Source organism: Dermacentor silvarum, chromosome 2, assembly GCF_013339745.2.
Source record: "Dermacentor silvarum isolate Dsil-2018 chromosome 2, BIME_Dsil_1.4, whole genome shotgun sequence".
In the NCBI taxonomy this organism is placed as follows: domain Eukaryota; kingdom Metazoa; phylum Arthropoda; class Arachnida; order Ixodida; family Ixodidae; genus Dermacentor; species Dermacentor silvarum.
Genome location: NC_051155.1, coordinates 110,769,143 through 110,793,708, shown reverse-complemented (window position 1 = coordinate 110,793,708; position 24,566 = coordinate 110,769,143). Strand labels below are relative to the sequence as shown.

Below are 24,566 nucleotides of genomic sequence, written 5' to 3'. Positions count from 1 at the left end.
CGCACCATTGCAGATTGAGCACACATGAACTCTACGGCCATGACGGCTGTGAATATCTTGATTCGCAGGTGCCGATTGTGTTTGCCCAGCCGCGAAGTTCAGTGTGCTTCAGTTATGTGAAAAAATTATAGAATTCGGAAAACGGGAAATTGCTGACTGAATTTCTTCTTTTGTTCAGGTAGGTTGGGTAAACGCGGCGTTGTCTAAGGTGCCTAGGAATGCTTACCTGCGGTGTCAAACATACGTGATGCTCAAAGGTCACCCGAGTTATGCGCAACGTTATTCGGGGAAAATTATTTGAGGTACTCTGAGAGTTGCGTCAATCAAGTTATATTGCGGTGACTAAGGTACATCTCTCGCGAGCATAATTATTATTAAGAGTCATGTGAATAAGTTTGGCTCAAAAAAAGGAACGCCGGCCTTGGAGACCTGAACCAACGAATAATGTCCAATGCACTATTCTTTCAAGCCTTTACACCAAAGTTATGCCAGGTGGACTAAGGATAAAGAAAACTTGCTTAAGCGGACATGTCGGATAAACGGGACGAGGATACCAACTTTAGTTGGCTATCTATAGGAACAATTTTAGCAAACTTCGTTTAAATGAAACGCTACCAACCCTTCCTGTTGTGAACTCCAGTTAAACGGAACTGCACCCGAAATTCATCAGCTGTCATACGTCGTAATAAATACGATCAGATTGACAAGAATTTCAAATGTGATGTCAAATTTTCAAGGAACTCCAATTCATCAGTAATTTACGCTGTAGTGACAGCAGCGGCTGCTCTTAAGCGTTCACGCTGTCTAGTTTTCACATTCCTTTCTGTATTGTGATGGCGACTGACAAATACCCGAGTGCACATGAACAAATACGTCGTGCGAAAGAAGCTGCGATACCGCAAGTAGTGTACAATAACGCCTTCTTTTCACGGCAGTGAAATCAAAATACTCGACCTTTTTGAAACAAAACAATATTTTGCCTTTTCGGCCTACTTCCAATAAACGAAGCTTTGATAGACCTAACTCAATTTTCTGCCCTTTCGAGTTCCGTTTAGGTGGATTCTACTACTCTGCACCGCCATTTGCGCCTTCCCTGAAAGTAAATACCGAGGATGTGTGAGAGGTGGCCACTCAGGTACCACGGTAGGGTGACAAGCGTTCGTTCAAAGGATCTACATGTTCTAGATAGGGTTATGCAGCTAAGAGTGTGATATACACCACGAAACCCTTCTGCATGAACAAGCAGCCCACCCAACCTGGATTCATTTCGCGAATTCTATCACCTATTTGGTTTTGCAGGCATCTCGCTTTGTCATGTGTTTCCATGTAAAAAAATATCATACTCCACATGTGCCACATATCCAATATCTCCTATGAATGCATAACAGAAAAAATGTTAATCCAATCAACTCCTATGCGAAGATATGTGAATTATGTGCCATTAATGTTTTTGTGCAGAAAGTAAGCACTTAGTGTCTGATAGAGGGAGCACAATATTCGCGATGGCTAATCAGCTTTGCACGTTTACTTGCTTTGTGGATTCTCGCAGTGAGCATATCTTTTGATTGAGTTTGGTAGGTATTCTCGGTTGAATGTCTTGTCTTGGCTAGCACACTAGTTAGGACACGTAGAAGAGTCACTGTTCGCTTAATTGAACTTGCTATGGGCAGAAGTGGTAATCATTGAAATCTTATAAAGCTTAGATAGTTTTTGTATGAAAGGTTGCATTGAATATTTTTGATTGCGTTTCATGTTTTGTGGTCTGGTCAGAGCGCTTCGAAGTAGGACGGTTCATGTGATTGGATTTGCTATGGGCAAATTTGACAATCATTGAAATCGGATTGTCAGAATATACGGAAGCGCTGGGCTAGGGCTTCAAAAAAAAAACCCCATTGTCTTTTGCCTCAGCTTTAGAGTACAGCTGTACGGTGACACATAATGATATGGCACCACCGAAGATAAATGCCGCTTCAGCATGGCGGCAGTGAAGAGGAGGAAGTCGAAGTGGTGCCAGTCTTTGTCTACTGCGCATTTGATCTCGCTTGCACTAACACTGCTAATATGCCTTGTAAATAAATTTCTGTGCGTGTTTCACGTAACAGTATTGGTGGATGTGTTGGGTATTGTTTGTGAGAATTTGCAGGCTATTGATACGAATACTGCTGAAAATATTGATGCCATAAGCTAGGACGAGGTACTTCGTTTAGCCATAACAATGGTGGACTTGGTGTACGTGAATGCTATGACCTCTGTGAATGTTTGTTGTGCCTCCCGCAATGAATTACACAACACCACAAGCTCGTTATACTATAGGTGTTGTCATTGTGGCGTGAACTTGAAATTTTGTCGTTGACAAAATACGCCTGTTTGTATGATAGAGCACCGTGAGATTTCCTCTCCGCTGTCACTTCACACGCCCTCTAGGGCGGCACAAGTACTGTGTGCAACGGAAATAATTTCGCCCTATCGCAGAAGATAACTGGACATAATAGCAAGAAGAATCACTTTCAGCTTTGTTTCTTTGCTTCATGGTTCTGTCTGCTAAGCATCCGGTCACGAAGCGAAAACAGCAGTCACATTGAAGTATATTGGTGCAGATAACATTGCATGCCGTAATTAACAAATGAGCGATTAGAGGCCAAAAATTACGGCGATAGAAGAAACGGCATAAATAATGACAAGCCACAATTCAAACGCTATCAGACTTGACTACATTCCCAAATAACAAAAACCATCAGGGACTAACGACTGTGATGCATACTGATGCATCATTCGTTCCATTTCGTTCCATTTGTTGCAACAGTTCCAAAAACCAAGAATATTTTATTGAATCATATACACGTCCAAAAATATTTCTTTTTTAATACCGTAATTTTTTGAGGGTATATATATTCCTCATTAGGAAAATGGAAGTTTATGACAAGTATTCGCCTGCTTTCGGAAGCACAATTTCGTATTATACAAATGGAACTTCTACATGGAGCTATTTTTAAACAGAGATTTCACTTCACGTTTTGCGATGGGCCTTGGCATATCTTGCATCTTGTACAGGCACTCTGGCTCTGGTTCTGGTAGTAGGCTACCTGCATGGCTTAAGAAAAAGAAAAGCATACTCTTGCCAAATAAAGCTTGCTATAAGTCTTGCGAGACGCATGATGCAATGACAAGACATTACGAATCGTTTGCCTTTAGTGAACATCCTATGCGCTCAACTACGGCGTCGCTCAACACCCTGTTATCTTGAACTGTTGAAACGCCAACTCAGCAACGTAACGGCCTTGGACTTGAGGCCTGGGTGTTTAAATAAATCACGTAGAGAAATATCAGCGCATCCTCTGAACGACCCTGAAAGTGCCACTTGTGGGACAGCGGATATAGTTCAGATGCCACGCATTGCAACTGCAGCACGTGATGACGTTATCGTTGTTTGCTCTCCAAGAACGAGATTCGGATTTCGCAAGAAAAGTGGGTCAGGCGAAATCGCAGTTGCGGTGCACACGTGTGTGCGTGGCCATCGTTCACTATCGATACGTCTCTCTCTAAACATTCTAGACACCTGGATCAGCAGAAGAGATTATCTCGGTTGTTGAATATTCACCAAGCTGCACCGCTTCGTCTGGCTGAAAGTAGGCGCCGCCGATAATCGTGCGGTTAGCCGCAACTGTTGTCGCAAGGCTCGCGTCGGTGGACGATCTTGGCCAAACATTGGCGGCACTGAAGGCAGAGTAAAAAGAAAGCTAAAAGTTACTTCAGCGGCGGAAATTTCCCACGAGCCTTTCTGTCTAAGTGCATCCCTGTCGATAAGGCCGAACAATGGCGGCTCGCGAGACTCACAGCCAGCCGGTATAAATGCGGTGCTCGACGGTCATGCGCAGTCATACGCATCGTGTATGTCTCCTCCCTATTAGCAGCACCTGAGCCAGAAAGTAAGTGATACGCACCATGTCTAGTATTGAGCTTTGTGCGCGTTGCACATAGCCCCAAGTGATGCAGTTATAGCACTGACTAGCCCATAGAGCAGGGTCTAGTTCCGAAAGCTTGGATTATACGGCATGCGACGGCGAGGTGGTTTATAGTATGTCACGCTGCAGGGGGACGAAAAGGTCGCAAAATTTTCAGACGACTGAATGAGGTTCTCTGCCTGGCTAGTACGTTTCGACAATCCTTTGAAGCGTGCATCTTTCGACTCTGATAGTAATCTATCTAGGGCCTAGGAATGGCGTTAGCACTTTTATTTTTTAGTGATTGCAATTTGCTTTACCCATTGGCTCCGCTGATTTAGCTACTGAAATCTTGAACCTCGTTGTCATACGCTTAGCTTTACGTTATTTTCCTACACAGATGTAGATTCTTAAAAGCGAAGGGCACGATATTCGATGATGTTTAGCGGTTGTCAATATGCGAATAATACTCGCAAGAGTATTTAGGCCGCACGGTTATATTAAACAATACGGTAAATGTGAAAACTGAGTTCGTGTAGTGTTATTGCCCAGTATTTGGAATGTGCTCTGTAAACATGTTAAAACCTCCACGAGTGAATAAGTGGGCTTGATTCGTCCGATGGCTGCTTTACCTTTAGGAGGTAAGGTGGAATTATTGGTGGTGACAAATCTTTTTTTCTTGGCTACATTTTTTTTGAGAAGTCAACATGGTTGTTCTTTTGAAAGACGACATGAATATTGTCTGTAATAACCTATAATATATTCTCTTGTCAAACTCTCGGGTCCCACATTTCATTGAGCGCTAGGTTGGTTTTCTACTACGACTTCTCTTATTGCAGCTGTAGTTTGAGGTAGCTGTTGTCTACGTTGGCTGTCTTTTCTGTTTCTTTAGCGTGAATAATAACAACGAAATAATCAACCGCAAAGCAATTGACCACCGCCAATGTTTTCTATAAGCTGGAGCTACTATGTGCACATAAGAATACAAGAAATGGTAGTACAAAATATCATTTGGCTGCACAATACGTTGACATGTTTAGGGTTAAATGATATCCAACTGGGAAAGTTGGAAGCAGTACGCTCCAGGCTGCACCATTTGAAATATGAATAAATTAAATTAAGAATGAATAAATACAAATAATGAAAAGTAAATAAGAGGCACATTTTAGTACGATAAAGCACGAAGAAGTAAAACAAGAAAAGAAATGAAACATCAACAACGAGAACGACTCATATAATAAAATATTCTCATTGAGCACCTTTCCATACTAATAAAAATTTATTTCACTGCAATGACAATATACGCCCAAAATTAAAGTAAGAATTGGCTATGCAGCGAAACCCACCATGTCATTAGCTATGACGTTGCGCTGCTGAGGTCGATATCGGAGTTTACATCCAGGCACATTTCAATGGAGGCAAAATGCGAGGACGCTCGTGTGCTTTGATTTAGGCGAACGTTTATGAACCCTCTGTGGTCTCCAATGAATCTGGAGTCACGCACTATGATGTTTCTCAAGTTTATGTCATGGTTTTGGCACGACAGACCGCAAGGAATTATTTTTTGAAAGAACGGAACCTAATAGACGAGAAAAAGAACAGGACAAATATAAGAAGGTGTGTACTTTTCCGTGATGAAAGCATAAATACCGCGAACACTGGAAATAGCCTTTACTTCTCGCGGTGGTCACTCGGGCGGAAGGTGTGTTATCTCTCCGTTATCGCCGGTCGAGGAAGACAGCTGTCGTTTTTCGCGGCAGGATGCAGGCGTTAACAGAAAGCATCGATGACTGTGAGCGAGTTGAGGTCACTTGCCCTTTCGTGAACGTGAGGTGATACCGCGCCTCTTAGAACTTAGTCTAGAGCACAAAACTCAGCTGCGACTGGCCAGACAACAATCGCTCGGCTGTGTGAAGGAAACAGACACGGCGTGAAAGCACGGAACAGTGGGTAAGCGTTTGACCTAACGACTTCCGGTAAAGTGACAGCTCATTTGAAAAAAAAATATATTGAAGTGTTTTTGGTTCCCCACCCGCTTGTTCGACGATCGCACTCACACACTTCCATTCAATTACCTTGCCAATTATTCTGTCATGTTCTGTTATCAGGCTAGACATTGCCTAACTGGTTTTATCTAAAAGAGCAGTCAGGCATATTCTTGCGCGGTACAGACAACCATGAAAGGAATACAGCCATATATGGGATAGCCGTTGGCTACGTCATTTTATGTTCTCACGGAAACAGCGTAAACGTTTTATCCCGCGGGATACTAGTGGCTTTATTGATTACAAACCGAAATGAAAACTACATCAGTCACTCTAGATCTGTTGCACTTCACGCGATGAAAGTGATGTATATCATCGTAACAGGTGGAGCAAGGCATCTAAGATAACGATTTAATGGTCTAAATGGTGCACTTGCGCAATATCTACATAATTCTTGAAATGCGTCAAGAAATCTAGTAGCACATTCTTATTCAAAAGATGCTTTCGTTCGTGCGAGGATGGTGCTTCTTCCAACATCAGGACGTTGAGGACATAAACCTCACCAAATATAAGAGGCTAAGGGCGAATTATGCAATTTTTAACAACAAACTGATATTGGTGACCTCAACGGATAGCCTAACAATGGAGTTCCGTGTAACTTGTCGCTAAGGTGTGTCGTCACTTGCTCAAACTTTCTGCCTGCATGTGTACTGGGTGCCATGTGGAAGGGGTTTCCCGTAATTTATACACCCTACAAAAATATAAAAAATTTTCGGAACGATCGCACTAAATTTAGGATACCTGCGGTCGTCAGTGTGGTTCATTTCTTGGAACAGATGCTATCCTTACAATGGTGCGCATCCTCGTAACGCATGCAGATGGAGTTTTTGATAACCTTTTTTTTTCACACAGAACGTGGTAAATGAACAGCATTGTCGCTAACTTAGCGCGATGTGCACCTCTAAGATGAGGCACACCTAATTTTAGCGGAAACTAGGTGGAGTAGATTGATTGAAACAAAGCAAACGACATCACTGTGTGCACTAAGTGTTATATTTGTCTGGTTCATCACAAAACAATACCACTTTTTTTCGGGGTCATCTTTCAGATACAATGAAGCTCACAGGATCTCTCGTGTTTCTCGGTGTTCTGGTTGGAGCTTGTAAGTTACCGCTGTCCCAGCAATATTTGCATGAAAATGTCAGTTTTGCATTTATTCTGTTAGGCATCTAGTGGTAACTGAGTGTTTTTTTTTCTGTTACAGATGGCGCCGTCTTGAACTCGTATGTAACTTTGTCTTCATGCTCGAATCCTCATAAAATAAGTGGCAGTTTCTGACGGTGTAGAATAAAGGATGCCTTTTCAGCGAGTGAAGCATGTGCACCAATAATTTCGAACAGCATAATGCCCTTTCAAGTATACGTCATATAAAGATTCCCGGCATGGGTGGTATGAAATGGCTTTCCTAGCGAACGCATTTTGGAGGGATTTATTCCACATATAGAATAGCTTTTTGGGGGTTTTTATTTGCATATATCAGAAGAATTGCTTTTGTTCTTTCCTGACACTCCTACAAACATGCATCCGTAATTTTCTGCTTCTGATGATGATTTAATGGCCTTACCATTGAAAAGGGGTGGTGACAAATTCAGGTATTCAGGTATGCTATACATTTTTTTATCTAGCAATTTGTATAGGTTTCATTTATCTTTTTTTCCTTCTACCTATGACAAAGAGATCAAATCAGTTTGCGTCCATCTCTTCTCTGCGTTTTTCCACCAATACTCTAACGTGTCTCGCTTATCTAGACTGCTGACCGGTTGGTGCTTCCGTCAACTTCAAACCCAATTGCTTCTGGAAGGTGTACGTTACCTACTGTTCTCACTGGGCGAAGTCCTTCACATTTCATTAGGATGTGTTGAGTGGTCTCCAGATCTTTTCTGCAGCATATGCATGCCTCATCTAGTTCCGACTATTTGCTCCGATATGTTTAGGTCCTTATGCAACCGGCGCGAGCCTCCAATAGCAAGGTACTGCCCTTTGTGTTATTGTACAGATCTTCCTTTTTAATTTCTTTCTTCTCATTCTTGTAAATATTCACTGTCCTTTCGTTTCCATTCATTGCATCCATTTCACTGTCTCTCTCTTGCTCTCACTTTCTTTCTGATACCTCCTGGTTGCCTATTTGGAGTTTGAATTATACTGTACTTGGTTGCCAACTTCCTTGACCTCTTCCTCCATTCTGTGTCTACACTTTTCAGATACATATACCTGCGCACTTTAGCCGCCCATTTATTTTCATCCATGTTCCTGAGTCTTTCTTCAAAACTAATTTTGCGCTGTGCTTCTCTGACTTCAAAAGAGGCCCAACCCACGTCACCTTGCACTGCCTCATTTGTGGTTTTACTGTGGGCTCCCAAAGCCAACTGGCGTACTGATCTTTGGTTAACTTCTATCCGATTTTAGGCTTAGAACGGCATTTACGAACCTTAGCGGTGGCGCCATTACTTCTTTCCAGATTCCACGCACCCCCTCCTACTTGTTTTGGCCCCACAGTGCTTTGTGTTTTATTATTGCTGCATTCCGCTTCCCCTTTATTTTCAGATTAACTTGGTGCGTGCTTGAGTAAGTCTGTCCTTCGTATATGTATACACCGAGATACTTATATTGCTTGAATATGGGTGTGACTTGTTGTTGAATTGACACCACGTAATTACTCATCCCTTTATTAAAGATCCTTATTCTTGATTTCTGTGTGATAAACTTAAGGCCTAGAGTTATCGCTGCGTTGCCACAGATACTCACAAGTGTCTGTGAATCTCTTGTATTGTCCGCTTGTAGGACTATGTCATCCGGTCCAGGGACCTTCTCTTGTACTATTTGTCCATTACGGATGTAGGATAAATGAAATCCTAATGCGCTGTTTTCCAGTCGTCTTTATATGCCTTTAACATAAAGCGTGAACACCAATAAAGACAGAGGACGTCCTTGCTTCAGTCCTTGGTTCATTCCCACCACTTCATTACTTTTTCGACCTTCCCATACAACTTGTACTCGGTTGTCTCTATATGTCTACCTCAGCAGCTCCACGAAATCGTCATCTATGACTTCGTGCTTAGCAATATTCCATAACCATTCCCTGTCTACGTTGTCATAGGCTTGTTTAATATCTAAAAATGCTATCGATAAAGGTCTGTTCTGAACTACTGAAATCTCTATGCACTGAGTTAGTACAAACATATTATCCTCTAAGCGTCTGCCTCACCTGAACCTATTCTGTAGTTCCCCCACTACATAATTTTTCTCCACCCACTTCCATGGTTCTAATATTATGGCTTGCATTGCCATTCTATATATCACCAACGTTACTGTAACTGACTTGTACGAGCTCGCCTTACCGCTGTCTCTTTTTACTTTGTAGATGAGGTTCATCTTGCTTTCGTTCCATCCAACTTGAATTTTCTTCGTTCTAATCACTTGCTCTATTCCATTAGTCAGCAGTGCCTTGCTCTTTGGAAAAATGTTTGTGATTAGCTGTATTAGGATTTCATCGGGCCCTGCTGGCGTGTTATTCCAGAAATTTTCTGCTGAATTTTTACAATAAAAGCTTTCTATGCTAAATTTTGATCTCTCAGGTTTCTCGTTTGTTGCTGGATCTGTTGTCTGAACTACTCTTTCTTTCGTGCCGAAGTTATCCCTAATAAGGTCTGAGATGTACCACAGCGCATCGTCTCCTTCGTAGATGTTACGGTCCTCATCATTTATAGCCGTTTGCGAGTTTTAGTTGGAGATTCCAGTGCTTTTACATGGTTTCAGAATCTTTCTGAGACGTCATTGTCTCTTTTACGAATCTTAGGCACCCAACGTTCACTTGCGCATTTCATTTTCTCGTGCACGAGCTCACTCGCCACCATTTTTTTTCTCACTATTTGTTCCATCTAACGAGCACCTCTTCGTGTAATCTCAACTTTTTGGCTTCTCGATGAGCCCTAGATGCCTCTTTACGCTCTTCTATAGCTTGCTTTATTTCCTTGTTCCACCACTTACGCGGTTTCCTCTTTCCATTCCAACAATTCTTTTCGTGTCTGTCTAATTTGCTGCTGCATAACGTCTAGCAGTTCCTCGTAATCCCAGACTGCTGAAGGAAAAGCCTCCATTTTCTTCTTTATGTTTTTTTTGCGATATCTGTTATTTGCAATTAATTCTTGCTTAGAAATTATGATGCTCTTGGTTGGTGCGTTGCGTTATTATATCTCTCAAACTTAAATGTTAAACGTCTATGATCGCTGCCACGGCTAGTTTTTCTGTTTTCGTCTATTATAATTTGGTCTAGTTGTTCGTAGACTCTTTCTGAGACTAAGGCGTAGTCGATACATGACTGCCTGTTTCCGCATTGCCCCGTTACCTGTCCATGACGCTTAACTACTATAAGGTTCTGTTCACACTGATCCAGCACTACAGAGCCGTTGTAATCAGTATATCCGTCTAAATAGTTCATCTGCGCGTTCATATCTCCCACTAATATCACCCGGCCCGATTTATTGAACTCATTATTATCACTTCTGATGCAATCAACCAATTCCTTATTTTTTTTCTCTGCTTCCACTACCTGTCCATCGGTAAGGTACTCCCAGCCACTTCTTTTTACCTTGCCATTTGCCGCTGAACTACAAATGCTCCTTACGTGTCTCTTTTACCCTTTGGCACTTCAGACCTTGCCTAATTAGTATGCCTACACCTCCGCCTTTCCTTGACCTGGTCATTCTGTTGCACCCGTACCATACAAAATTGTCAATGATAGGTGGCTGCTCCAAATCTTGTAGAGGCATTTCGGTCAAGCCGTACATGCTAATCGCTTCGTCATTCAGCTGCGTTTGAATTTCCAGCAATTTTTCCTGTTTCCAAACACCCTGCATGTTTATGCAACAAATTTTACCTTCTCTATTCTTATCCTTAGACCAGATATTCTTATCCTTATTAGACCACGAGGCGTTAGGAAAAGACACACAAGTGTCTTTTCCTAACGCCTCGTGGTCTAATACTGCCGTTTACTTGTGTGTCGCTACATTCAATACTCAATCTTGCTTCCCTGATTGCCTGGGGCCCGCCTCAAAAAGCTACAGCTCGCGCCACGAATCGACGTCCAGCAAGTATTGCTACACTTTCGCTAAAATGTATCCCGTCACGCAAAAAAGCGCTTTCGCGGCCTTCTCAGTGCACTTCTAGGTTGATGTTAATGACCGTAAAATTCATTGCTTTAACGAGCATCCAAATTTCCCTTTTTACTGCAAGAATAGCACATTCAGTTGCATACCCCTGCCTTTAAACCTCTTGAAACGTGACATTCTTCAGGTCGGTGACCCCTTTGGCTGTTTGCTTTGTGATCCTTGCCCTTCGTCCGCGCAGTACGTCAATCATTCCGCCCATTATCACCACTAGGTGCCCCTCCTCCACTGTGTCCCTCATGCGTTCCTTGGATTTCCCTATTACGTCTCCAATCGGTTTTCCCGGAAGCGCGGTAACCTGGAATCGTTCGCCTGCACCTACCGTCTGTGTTATCGACGGTTGTAATTTACGCATGTTGGAATCCCCAACAAAGACAACTAGACGCTTTTCCGGCTCCTCGTCACAGACAGCTGCAGGTGCGGCCACGAAGCCCTCCCCTCCTGTGTTATCGTCACCCTTAGCTTTGTTGTTTTCCGTGGTCGGTACGTCAGAGGTAGCCCCGTCGTTACCACTACTGACGTCTCCGCCACTGCTTTCCGGCGTGGTGGTTTCGGCTTCCTTAGCTGTTCTCGCTTCGTAGCCAGCTTCGTTCGTGGTGCTCGCCTCGATGCGTCCACCATTGCCTTGCGGAATGGCGGCCCTCAGCTTTATTTCTACTTTGGCTAGCTTTTCTTCTACCTCCTTCCTCTGCTTCTGTTTGCTGTTGAGTTCCTTTTGTAGCTTTCCAACCCGCTTAGCTAGCACATCCTTCTGCTCTAGACTGCTCTAGAACCTAACCTGCTTTAGAACCTAATCTAACCTAACCAACTCAAACCGCGTTTCTTCCAACGCGTAAGAAGGCTCGCAATCGTGGCTTCCTCCTAGTACCCAACATCATCTTGCACTATCAAGGCACACTACAAAGTAACTCTATTCTGTAAAAAAATGCAATTATTCGTTACCTACTTTTATCTAAGCAAAAAAGACAAAGTGAAAAGCTTTAAAAATTATTTATAAAGATTGCTTGGCTAACCTAAAACTCCTAAAAATCAAATGAGCTCCTGCTGGGCTGAGAAGGCAACTCCACTCTGCACGACAGTTGCCTTCGGCTTCACTCGTGAGATTGAAGCCGAATTTGATAGTTTGTGGGAGCGCACTGGGCTGGCGTTTTCAATTATACTGTGTGACTGGCCAATATCTCAGCCTCAGGAAAAAGTTTTCGTTTTGTATCGACCAGGGTTATCAATTCTGTGTCGGTTTTCGTTCTTAGTAAGTGTGTGTTCTTTTTCTAACGGCAATTATGCCATGGTCTTTCAAAGTTGCCTAGCTATACATTTATGACAATATATTGTAGCTTTTACGCAAATGTGTCTGTGACCCGCCGTGGTTGCTCAGTGGCTATGGTGTTAGGCTGCTGAGCACGAGGTCGCGGGATCGAATCCCGGCCACGGCGGCCGCATTTCGATGGGGGCGAAATGCGAAAACACCGGTGTGCTTAGATTTAGGTGCACGTTAAAGAACCCCAGGTGGTCCAAATTTCCGGAGTCCCCCACTACGGCGCGCCTCATAATCATATGGTGGTTTTGGCACGTAAAACCCCACAATATATATATATATATATACACACACACACATATATATATATATATATGTGTGTGTGTGTGTGTGTGTGTGTCTTTGAAGATACGTTGTAATACAAAAAATAATAAATGATCCACGGTTGTGCCGCAAATAAAGGTAGCCCTTCTAATAATTATTGTACAAATAAGGATCACTTTTACATGCTGTGTAGGCGCGTACTGCGTCGAGATTTGGATTAGCAACAAGTGCAGCGTACATTATGAACAAGTGGTACCGATAGCAGGGACAAGTTATCGCTCATAAAAACCGAATGACTAATAAGCTATGCATATTGGTAACAACGATGACGTCTGCCTATCTACGAGCGGAATCATTTGCCCGCGTCCGTTCCCGCCATACGAATGATGCAGTTTTTGTCCTTCGTCATTTAGTTTGCCACTCGTTTTCGAAATTGTTTTTTCTTCACTTCAATAGCATGCTGGAAGCCCTAATCTATATCGCAAATGGGCTGAATACGCAGGAAGCGTTTTAGAAGTTAAATTATATCTGAACACAGGCTCTTCAAAAGATGTTCCGATACATTTATGCTTGAAATCGGACAAAATGTTCGAAAATGCACCGAAACAAAACGAAAATTGCAAGCGTGGCTGAAACCGCGTGCTTAACCTGTCTAATGCACGGTATTTCGGCTCTCTTGCAGGAGGAACCAGGATAACGAATTTGAAGGTAAGTGGCATTTGCTGTATTCAAACGTTGCTTTCATTACTGTTTTGCACCAAGCCCAATAGGCGCAAATGCTGCACAGAACTTGTTTCTCTTTCTGAATAACGAATCTATCGATTAACTCATTATTTCCTGTAAACGCTGGAGGAATTTATTGCGGCACGAAATATTTTCTGTTGATATCTTGCCTTTAAATTGGATTTGGCTTTAACAACACATTTCTGCACAGAACTTCGAAATTATGTACTTGCACATTCATTATCAAATGAAAGTACACCATGTAATTTTATTTATTCACATCTCAAATCATAGTGCCTGCAACGGTGATGCACACGTTTGCCGCTCATATATGCTACTATCAACTGCTTATCTTTGCCACTTTCCTCGGCTGAAGCCGTTTACAAAAGCTGTAAATTAGAATAATTAAATGAGTGAAGCTCTAGAATTCTCATGCGATATTTATGGCTGACAGGCTCTCAATATGGTCCCCGTGACGACATGGGGAAAGCAAGCTTTATTTTTTTTCTGCACTAGTGCACTCGCAATTTTATGAATTTCCATTGACGCTGAGCAAAACAAGCGCGACCTCTGCAAATGGTGGGTCTCAATATTCACTGCATTGACAATTATGATGAAGGCAAAGTTGTAAATTGCCTTTATTTATTTACGGTGTTTATATTAGTATACGTGATTTGGTGTTGCTAGCTCTGTCTAGTAGTGTCAAGAAAAAATTTATCAGCTGTCGTTCAACTCCAGTTCACTTCACACATGATGTTATAGTGGTACGCGCGAGAACTTTACCAAACGCACTACCTCGTTTTACGGGATATCAGACGTGCCAAGTTACGTCGGCGATGGTCAAGCAATCCTTTACAGATACTCACTTCTTCAGTTCCTGCATTTAACAGCTGCCTCCTGTATGTGCTTTGGGTCAGTGATTAACACGTTTCTATAAATAAATGCGACGTGATGCACTGCAGACCAAGTAAGCCTAACAAAAAGAGGTCCACCTATGAATAAGTTGGTCAGCCTTTTTGAGGCCCTTCAACCCTAATTATGCAACCTGTATACCACAATGTGCTAGTCCTTCTATCCGCCCATCTTCTTGATTCTGGATGTACAATTAGTGGACATTTAGCTTCTCCGTAAGTTACAGGATTCACTAAAGAATTCAGAAAAGGTAATCCTGCCATTTTATATTTCTTTAAGTATAGTCTGTGTAGCACCTTCGTCTAAATTTCTGTGGCTTTTACAGATAATCTATTGACAGTGCATATTAATTTCTAACTGAATGAGCTAGGCTACTCTGTTTACGTGGACAACCTTCCCTAGAAAGTTAAGAACTCGATGCTTGGGGCAATAATGTTTGAGAGAAAATTGATGAGGCAGTCAACTTTTTTCTAAAGGCATTGAACTGTCTATTCTAGGCAATTGTTTTTTTCACTAGCGACGTCATCCTAGCACGAATATAGGCCGCTCTTAAGTCAGCGCAAGACAGACACATTGCTTTTATGCCGCGCTCGTAGCCGCTATAAGCTGCAGAGGCTACCTTTCCTCAAATATGAATAAATATAAAAGCTAATGTGCCCCAATGAAACAAAACATTACCTGCGCAAACTTTTGTTGCAGACGTAAGGCCCGTTTATTTTCTCTAGCTTTATTTTCTTTCAAATTTATGAAATGCTGCGAAGGATATTTTTCTTTCAATTAATTTCGTTTCTTTTCGCGAACTTTCTTTAATGATATAGAATGTGGTAATATCAGGCATTTTAATGATAGGAAGGTCTAAATACTGCCATTATTGTGTACTCTTTTTGTTTGGTTTGGCTTGCACTGATGATTCGGGCAGATATTGTGCAATTTTTTCCATTTCTTCTTAGGGATCCCTAAGAAGAAATGGAAAAATGGCCACTCGGGCATCCTTCACACAGTTCACGTGGGTTTTATTTCAGATATGCAGGCAGACGTGCCGGTAAATCAAGTGAAATAACTTTGCTGCGCCAGTTAGCACGAGGTTCTGTGCGATTCTACACTGACCTCATGTAGAGTTTTTTGTATCACGTTCCTAGACTGCAGCACCGACACTCCTTATACCTTTATCGAGAGTAGACGCTGCAAGAGAGCTTCGTAGTCTCGTGGGAAACATCACGTTGAGTTACTGGCATACTCCGCAGAGCTCTAACCATTGATTATACGGCCCCAATCCATTACTGAAACGGAAATTACCAGCAAGCCTTGCACGATGTGAGGCAACACTGCTGGGCCGGCTGGGGGTAGGAGTAGCATTCACTAACTACTGCAACTATCGTATCGGAATGGCGGACTCTCTTATGTGTGTTAGGTGCCAGTGTGAAGAGACCATCGACATTATTATGTGTCACTGTTCTCGCTTCGATAATCAAAGCCAGACTATCCAGTGTGTCTTGAATAGACTGCACGATAGACCATTTACAGACGCAAATGTCTTGCGAGCCTGGCCTCACAGCTCATCAGCCCATAAAGCCATTCGAGCTGTTCTTCAGTACCTGAAGTCAACAGACTTGAGTGCCCGACTTTAGACATGCTGTACCTAGCTTAGTGCTCGTGAACTTACGAAGAAGACTCATGTCTTCTCTCTCTCTCTTTCTTTCACTGCCCCACTCCCCTCCACATGTGTAGGGTAGCAAACTGGACTAAGTCTGGTTAACCTCCCCGCCTTTCCTTCCTCCGCCCCTCCTCTCTCTCTCTCTCTCTGGATCACGTTCATTTGTGTAGATAATTCAATTTCTCTTGGTGCATTGTGAGCGTTCGGGGCACAGAACTCGGCGTGTTAATGTGCATAGGGCGCTCCCGGAGGAGCTATCTCGCACTGTGTCTATTTTTGTTATGCGCCTTTTGCTCTTCCTCATTGCGTGACACCAACCGCGATCTTTTTCTGTATGCGGCGTTCTCCGCAGATGCGATGCGGATACACTACCGCATTTGGGGCGAGAATCCTTGGGACTATCCGGGCAACCCCCCTCCCATCTTCCCGCCCGATGACTTCCTGCGGTACTCGCAGATTGGCCACTGGTGGAACCAAGAAAAACCATGGGAAAACCCTTCGAGGGCTTTGCGGTACGTGTGCTAATAGATACAATCCCTTTTGGAGTCAACAGCAAAGAAACGGGACAAGTGAATAGGAGAAACACACATGAAGTGTGTGTGTGTGTGTGTGGGGGGGGGGGGGTGCATGTGTGCGTGTGTGCGTTCCTGAGCGTTAGTGGATGGAATGGTGCTTACAAAATGTACGATTGCACGCTGATTCCTTTAACACTGATATTGTTGGCAGAATGTTACAAGAGAAAGACCTTATATTCTTTTGATCAACGGTAACATTTACGCTTACTCTATGAAGTCTATGAAATGTATTGTGTGGGGTTGCTCACATATCAATGGATGTGGAATAATCCGCCTAGAGAATATTCAGCTTCTGTTGGTTCATGATGCCACGGGGTTCCGGAAATGAAACATAGAATGAAGCTGGCCGCCAGGCTTTTTGCTGAAGGAATTAGCCTAAATGAATATACACGCTACAAAAAATTGGCTCGAGTGCAGTAGATTCATAAATAGACACATCCATTGAACCAATGCATGTTCTTCCACTCTATATATCCGCTTCTGGTTTGCTACCCTTCGCTGGGGATAACGCAAATGGGGAATATAGAGAAGAAAGGGGCAGAGATAGAGAACGAGCACTGCCCGCGCCCACAGCAGAACGCACAGCCATCCCAGTGCCGCCGGAAACCTACCGGTTTTTTCTAATGGGTAGGGATGTACCACCCTATGGCACTCAGTTCTTTATACGGGTGCTCATCTGGAAGGAGACTCTATAGAGATTTGCGAAGGTCTCTGGGAGTTCCTTGTCGAATCACAGCTTCGGTGAAATCACAGCTTCGGTAAAATAGTCGAGCCTCTGCTGTGGCAGGCAGATCAGTGCTGCCGCCGGGTACCTACAGGGAAAATAGTTACACGCGCGTTCCTAGTCCGGTATTTAGCAACTGCGGAAGTTATAGATAACTGTAAGGACACCAATGCCCATAGTATTGTCTTCACTCGAAGCCTGTATTTACTATCGGTAGTTTGCGTCACCTTGGATAACATTTGAATTAGGTTTGGGACAACTGCCCGTCTATAGAAGTGGTACAACATACAATATTAGAATGTACAGCCTGAAGAGATGAAAGCACAATAAACTGGATATGTAAGTTCTGGTTAATCTTCCCGCCTCTCACTGTTATCTCGCTGTCTCTCTCTTATGAAAGTCAGATGAACACAATTTGTGAGACAGTAGTAAAAAAATATGGATTTTTACGTGCCAGAACCACGATCTGATTATGAGGCCCACCGTAGTAGGAGATTCTGGAAAATTTGGACCACCTGGGGTTCTGTAACGTGCACCTTAGTCTAAGTGATTCGATCCCGTGACCTCGTGATCAGCAGCCCAACACCATAGCCACTAAGCAAACACGGTGGATTGGAGACAGCAATAATGCTGCGGAATATGTTACTTTTGAAGTCCCAGCTACGAGGCAAAGGCAGGCTTTGAAACTCCTCGTTTGCCGATCTTCGGAACATTTGTTTGCTGAAAACCTGTAGGAAGTGCTTTTTGCCGATGAGAGCGGCTAAAATGAATTGTTACGTCACGTCACTGGTAAAAAGGCATCTACCCTTTTCGTCGCTTCCTTGTATTTTTCTCTTTTCCCTCTCTCTCTCTCTCTCTATTGTTGGTATTTTGATTTCCCCATGCGCACCTGTGGTCATAGAGTAGCACTTTCACTGTTGGAAAAACTCGGGCACTCGTCGGCTTTTCAAAGTGAAGCTTTATTATTTCTTTGTCAACTCTCCCGGACTTTCCTGCAGTGGCTTCCACTGCTGTCTTGCGTAATAGTTCATACTACGTAATAAAAAGAATGCAACTACGTGCCCGATGCTGGCATCGTACCTCGGTCTCCCAGCACAGTAGCCTGATGTTTTAACCATAAGGCCACAGTATGCCGCACGTACATGTTTCTTACGTGCGAACGTCAACTAGATCTTCGATATAACTGCCGGGGTTTCCGTACGGTGATGATTTACATACTATGACACATATCCAGAATGGGGGATAGGTCAACAACCAGCCGGTATATTTCAATCAAATCGGGTGAAATAAATAAATACTGGTCAATTTAAAACTTGTCATATTGCGTAGTTCGCGTGCCTGAGTGCACATGCCCGTGAGCCGGTTTTCGTTATGCCAAAGGCGCAGGAAGAAAATGGGGCATATTTACAGCATTTCCTCAAGCACTTAACGAAAGCATTGCATCACATAGATTCAAAAATTTGCTTTGCGTCTTAACAATTTTTGTCCCAGAGCTGTTCTTTTTCTCTCTCTCTCCTCTCTTAAAGACATGATTGGCCCAAGCAAAGTTGTTTGCTAAAAAGTTAATGAGGACCAACCGGATATGAAATAATATAATCCTCACCGTTAGGAAAGTGTCGGAAGGCGCTTTTACAGCGATGTTGCTCGCCTCTAGTTGGATCGGGAGTTTTCGTGGCGTGCTCATTCAAAATACGACCTCTCAAAAACGGGTTTGTGTTTTAGTTTCCGCGTAACATAAATATGTTTCATCGTATATTCGCATTGCAATTCCATTTTATTATGTCTGTAGGTTGTGTGGAAGTCGTACTTTAGGAATTTTTTGACGCAATTTACTTTGAAAAATTCAATTACTTCAATAACGTAATTGCGCTGGGTGGTGTGCCTACAAGAATACGGCTGTATGTTGTGCTAAGAGTACAGCCACCTAGGCAGACCTCAAACAGCAGCTAGAAAAAGGCTTTGACTTTCTGTTTCCGCGTAAAAGATTTATGGTTTATCGTATATTCGACTAACAATCCGAAGCTATCATTTCTGCAGTTTGTGTGTGAGACGTACTTTACGGATTTTCTGACGCAATACACCTATAAACAATAATTTAGTTCAATAAGGCACTTGTACTTGGCGGATGGCCTAGAAGAATGAAGATGTATGCTGCACTTCCTCACGCGTGCGTGTGCGCGTGACGTAAGTCACTCGTGGTGCTGGTGCTTTGGTAACGTCGTCTGACGTCCGCACCAGCTTCGCCGTGCATGCGCTTTCGCAGGGTAGAATTGAGGAAGATTTCTTTTTATCATTACCAAAGCGTCATTACCTTTTCTAATGCTCTTCCCTCGTCCCTAAGCTCTTGCTTCAGTCAACTGTTACAAACTATTTGTTCACGCACAGGCGATTTCTCGTGAAATGCCCAGCTCAAGCTCTAAAGTTATGTTTGAGCTCTTATTTCTACAAGAAAATGTCATCGCAGATATCTACCCAAGAAAGCAACGTGGACATAGAAGAACCCTTGCGAATTGTTCGGCTGGTGGCTGGGCATCTAGTCATCGGTGCGTGTACACAGTGATCAGGATTTGTGTGGCTGGTTTCGTACAGACGGCAGTAGTAGCGCGCAGTATGTCCACAACAAAATTGGTGGAGGACATGGAGCCCGAATGTTGTGTAATTCACTGCGATCAAACAGAATTCGGCAGAATGATAGAGAAAAAGTTCGAAATGGACCTTTTATCGGACCTTAATGCATATTTGCTCGCCATGCATAATGCATATTTGCTCGCCATGCCGAAACAAACACGTGGCGTTTTGAAATTTAGTATTAGGGGAACAATTAAATTATTGTTTTCCTTTTCGAAAACTTGACAATGAATACTGCTCAACTAAAGATTCGCGCGGCACTTTCGCCCAGTTTCCGCACAGATGAAAATATAGGCAGGCGAAATTGCCAAACGTCTCATTAGGAAAAGCCTGCTTCAGCGTTTAGTTTTGTACTGTGCCTAAACCAGTGAAGATTACTCCGTTAATACCCTCGCCATACAACAATACCCTGACCACACAGTCAACAGTGTCAATTCCTTCTCTGTATAAGAACCTCAGATTCAGCCCCGTGGTGTTATATAATGGAAACATTGCGTCTGCTTCCACTGCTAAGGATTTACAATAAATATAAAAGCTTTTCATATAAAAAGTGGAAGAATAAATTGGTCTGATGCCCCGTCTACTGTAGACGAACATACATTATTGTCCAGCATGCACCCTCTCCTCCTCTCACATTCGTTTGCCAAATGAAAAATAACGTATCAGAGCATTATTACAGTATGCATCATTTCGTTGTGTGAGGTCTAACATAATCTATTTTTCTTTCCATTTGCAGGGATGCACTCGTAGGCAACAAAGGTGATGTTTACTTTTTATCTGGCTTCAATTGTAAGAATGTAAGGTTTAAGTAGTCACTACTTTCGTAAAACCCGCACGTTACACTGGCTGTTTAATTATTTATTATACATGTTTCAACAATTTGCATTATACTTTTCTATTGAATTAGGTTCACAGGACAAAATGATCCAAATTCGCATTAGAGCATGCGAGGTGATAAAGGAGTTCCTGTGAAAAGTTACTTAAAGACAAAGAGGGAACGTACATTAGCGCAAACTGTAATATATGTGTCAAATTGGTCTATAAATATTAAGTGAACCTAAGACATGCTATAAAGTCCATATAAAAGCTAATCACAAGCATGCGACAGGGGGAAATGCTTAAAAAAAGGCTAAGCACCCCGTGGTTCTGATTTTAAGTGAAAATATGTATGGAGATATCATCGCAGGAAATTCCTTGTATATATCTAGGCACTCATGTGTGAACAATAGATCGTAAACATTTTTCTGCTACGCACATTAAGTAGCACAAGGACCTATTCGTTGTGTTTACCAATCAATACTGCCGATTCTTACTTAAACGACATATATAAAGACGCGATTAAATTGAAAATCCTGTTCAAGGCAAACACCGTAAGACCTGAGGATAGGTGTGTTGCGAAGATTACGAATATACGTAACAACTAGAATATTCTGCTAATGCATATGACTGCTACAAAGAAATCATCTGGTTTAGATGCGTTTGGTTCTACCATCTAAATAAATATAATAAATTTACATTGTCAGTGGGTGATTTTTAGGGAGGGATCACTAACATAACCTGCGGAACCTTCATGTTTTTCTACGTGAGCAGCAGAAACAAGTATATAAAAGAAATAAAACAGAAAATACTCAATAAAGTTAGTAAAAAATAATGAACTTCAAAATTTATGTTGTCATAACCCACGTCATACGGAATATGTAGGCACGAAAAGGAAGCAATTTAGTGTCACTGAATGCGACACAGTAGGTGTGGAAGTATACATGTTTTATAACAACCAAAAAAGCATACGAATGCAACAGACAAGAACTTGGAAGCGGGAAGAATAAGGATTGGTGTAATTAAAAGGTAGCTGTAAAAATGAAAAAGGTGGCCTTCAGTTCCGCGTAAACGAGGCGACCACATCATGTCAGGCCATTGCTGTAATTAGTCGTAGCTTACCCGTCAATGTATTACGATTGCAGAATACTGCTTTACTCGAAAATTTACGGCAGTGGCGACGCTGGTAGCAACATCTAGTTACAGGTTTCCCAACCATGTTTCACAACCAGGCCGCCGCTGGAAACTGAACCTGGCATCATTCAACACGCTAAGCCTCTCGAGTGAGGCTAGCTTATCAGGGCTCTATGAGAAATTATCAGGCATTGCCTGGTCTATAATTGACCTTAGTGAGGTTAGAATAACTGGTGAAACTTATACAATGCTGACTAACGGCCACGTCCTGTGATGGAGGTCTTCCAAATAAGAGATAATACGAAGTAGGACTTCTAATCCATAAGGACATAGCGGGAAGCATTAATGAATTCTATCTACACCAATAATGAGAGGGTAACAGTCGTCGTAAAAATATAAACAGCAGATATAGATTAAAGGTAGCACAAGCCTGCGCTCCAACCTCCAGTAATAATGATGAAGAAATAAAAAAAATACGAAGGTGTTTATATAGCAATGAGAAATGCGCGAACTCGGTATACTGTAGTCATGGGCGACTTCAATGCAAAAGTGGTGAAAAAGCAGACTGGCGAGCAAGCAATTCGCAACCATTTTGTTGTAGCAGTCATATGCATTAGCAGAATATTCTAGTTGTTATGTATATTCGTAATCTTCGCAACACACCTATCCTCAGGTTTTACGGTGTTTGTCTTGAACAGGATTTTCAATTTAATGGCGTCTTTATACATGTCGTTTTAGTAAGAATCGGCAGCATTGATGCAAGAATTGAATCATAACTTTTTATGCAATCGATTCTACGAACACTAGAGAATGGATGTTGGTAGAAATAATGAATAATATATACGTTCTCCAGGAAGCGCAGTAACAGAAAGTGGATCTGGAAAAGCCCTAACTGAGAAACTATAAACGAAATAGATTTCGTACTCTCTGCCGATCCCAGCATAGTGCAGGATGTTGAAGTTTCAGGTAGGGTAAAGGGCAGTGACCATAGGTAACTGAGCTCTAGGATTTCTCTCAATTTCAAGAAAGAAAGAGTGAAATTAGTCAAGAAGAAACAGGCCAACCTAGACGCAGTAAGGGCAAAAGCTTGCAAATTCAGGCTGGTGCTCGCAAACAAATATGCAGGAAGACGAAGTTAACGCACAGGTAATGAATGAAACCATAACTAGGCTGACCTCAAAAGCAGCAATTGAAGTTGTAGGTAAGGCACCAAGGCAACCAGTAGATAAACTCGCCCAAGTAACAAAGGACTCAATAAATAAATGAGAAAGCATGAAAGTTTGTTACTGGAGAAATCAGAATTCACTAAACTGTCCAAACTAATTAACCAGAAGATATAAGGGACATTCTAAATTATACCATGCCAAATATTGAGGAAGCCGTAAAAATGGCTGCAGCATGAAATGAGTGAGAAGAAAACTTGGCATAGGACAAGACAAAATGAATGTGGTAAAATGTAACTAGGGTAATGTCATCAGAAATAGCGATGACATAATAAAATCAGCAGAAGGATTCTACACCCAGAGCAGCGACGCTACCTTCATTCCAAGTAGAGAAAAACAGGATACAGTCTCCTTATATAACTAGCGATGAAGTTAAAGATATCCATGGCGAAAGTGGCAGGAGACGATAGAATAGCAGTCGATTTATTCAAAGATATATTATGCTTGAAAAGCTGGGGCTTTTATAGGCAATGGCACGTGACTTGAAGTGTATATACCAAAGAGCAGGAAGAATGGAAACATTATCCTAATCCATAAGAAGGCAGACGTTAAAGAATTGAAGAAATATAGGTATATTAGTTTGATTTCAGCAGTGTATAAAATATTCGCCATTATAATTTCGAATAGAATCAGGGCAACATTTGACTTCAATCAACCAGGAGAACAGGCTGGCTTTAGGAAGAGATATTCTACAATGAATCATATCCATGTCGTCAATCAGGTAACTGAGAAATCTGCCTAGTACAATCAACCTCTCTATATGGCTTTCATAGGTTATGAAAACGCATTGGATTTAGTGGAGATGCCAGCAGTCATGGAGGCATTGCGTAATCAAGGAGTATAGGAGGCATACGTGAATATCTTAGAAAACATCTACAAGGATTTCACAGCTACCTTGGTTCTCCACAAGAAAAGTAAAAGTTACCTATCACGAAAGGGGTCAGGCAAGGAGACAAAATCTCTCCAACGCTACTCACTGCATGCTTAGAAGTATTGAAGCTCTTAGACTGGGAAGGCTTAGGAGTGAGGATCAACGGTGAATATCTCAGCAACCTTCGGTTTGCGGATGGCATTGTCCTGTTCAGCAACAGCGGGGACGAATTGCAGCAGTTGATTGAGCAATAAAGTGTAAGAGTGGGATTGGAGATTAAAATGCAGAAGACAAACATAATGTTCAATACTCTGGCAAGGGACCAATAGTTAAGGGTCGACAGCCAGCCTCTAGAGCCTGTAAAGGAGTACATTTATCTAGGACAATTACTCATAGGGATCCCTGGTCATGAGAAGGGAATTTACGGAAGAATAAATTTGGGTTGGCGTGCATACGGCAGGCATTGGAATATCCTGACTGCGAGCTTACTACTGTCGTTGCCAATAATTGCATCCTACTGGTTCCTATATATGAAGCAGACATTTGGCGGTCAACAAAGAAGCTCGAGAACAAGTT

General features: G+C 42.3%; 1 protein-coding gene across 4 annotated transcripts in view; it reads left to right on the top strand.

Moving 5' to 3' along the window:
- Positions 1–5,872: 5,872 nt before the first annotated feature.
- The window catches only part of LOC119441694 (uncharacterized), a 34,884-nt gene continuing 16,190 nt past the window's right edge, over positions 5,873–24,566 (top strand). For 2 of the 4 annotated variants that reach the window (XM_049661535.1, XM_049661537.1), the window contains exons 1-5: positions 6,998–7,088; positions 7,191–7,209; positions 13,413–13,438; positions 16,372–16,531; positions 20,683–20,705. In XM_049661535.1, coding sequence (XP_049517492.1) covers positions 7,040–7,088; positions 7,191–7,209; positions 13,413–13,438; positions 16,372–16,531; positions 20,683–20,705 — 277 coding nt within the window. In that variant the 5' untranslated portion in view covers positions 6,998–7,039. Of the gene's footprint in view, positions 5,892–6,997; positions 7,089–7,190; positions 7,210–13,412; positions 13,439–16,371; positions 16,532–20,682; positions 20,706–24,566 lie in introns of those variants that run through there. The other 2 variants (XM_049661536.1, XM_037706291.2) reach the window with 2 other exon arrangements.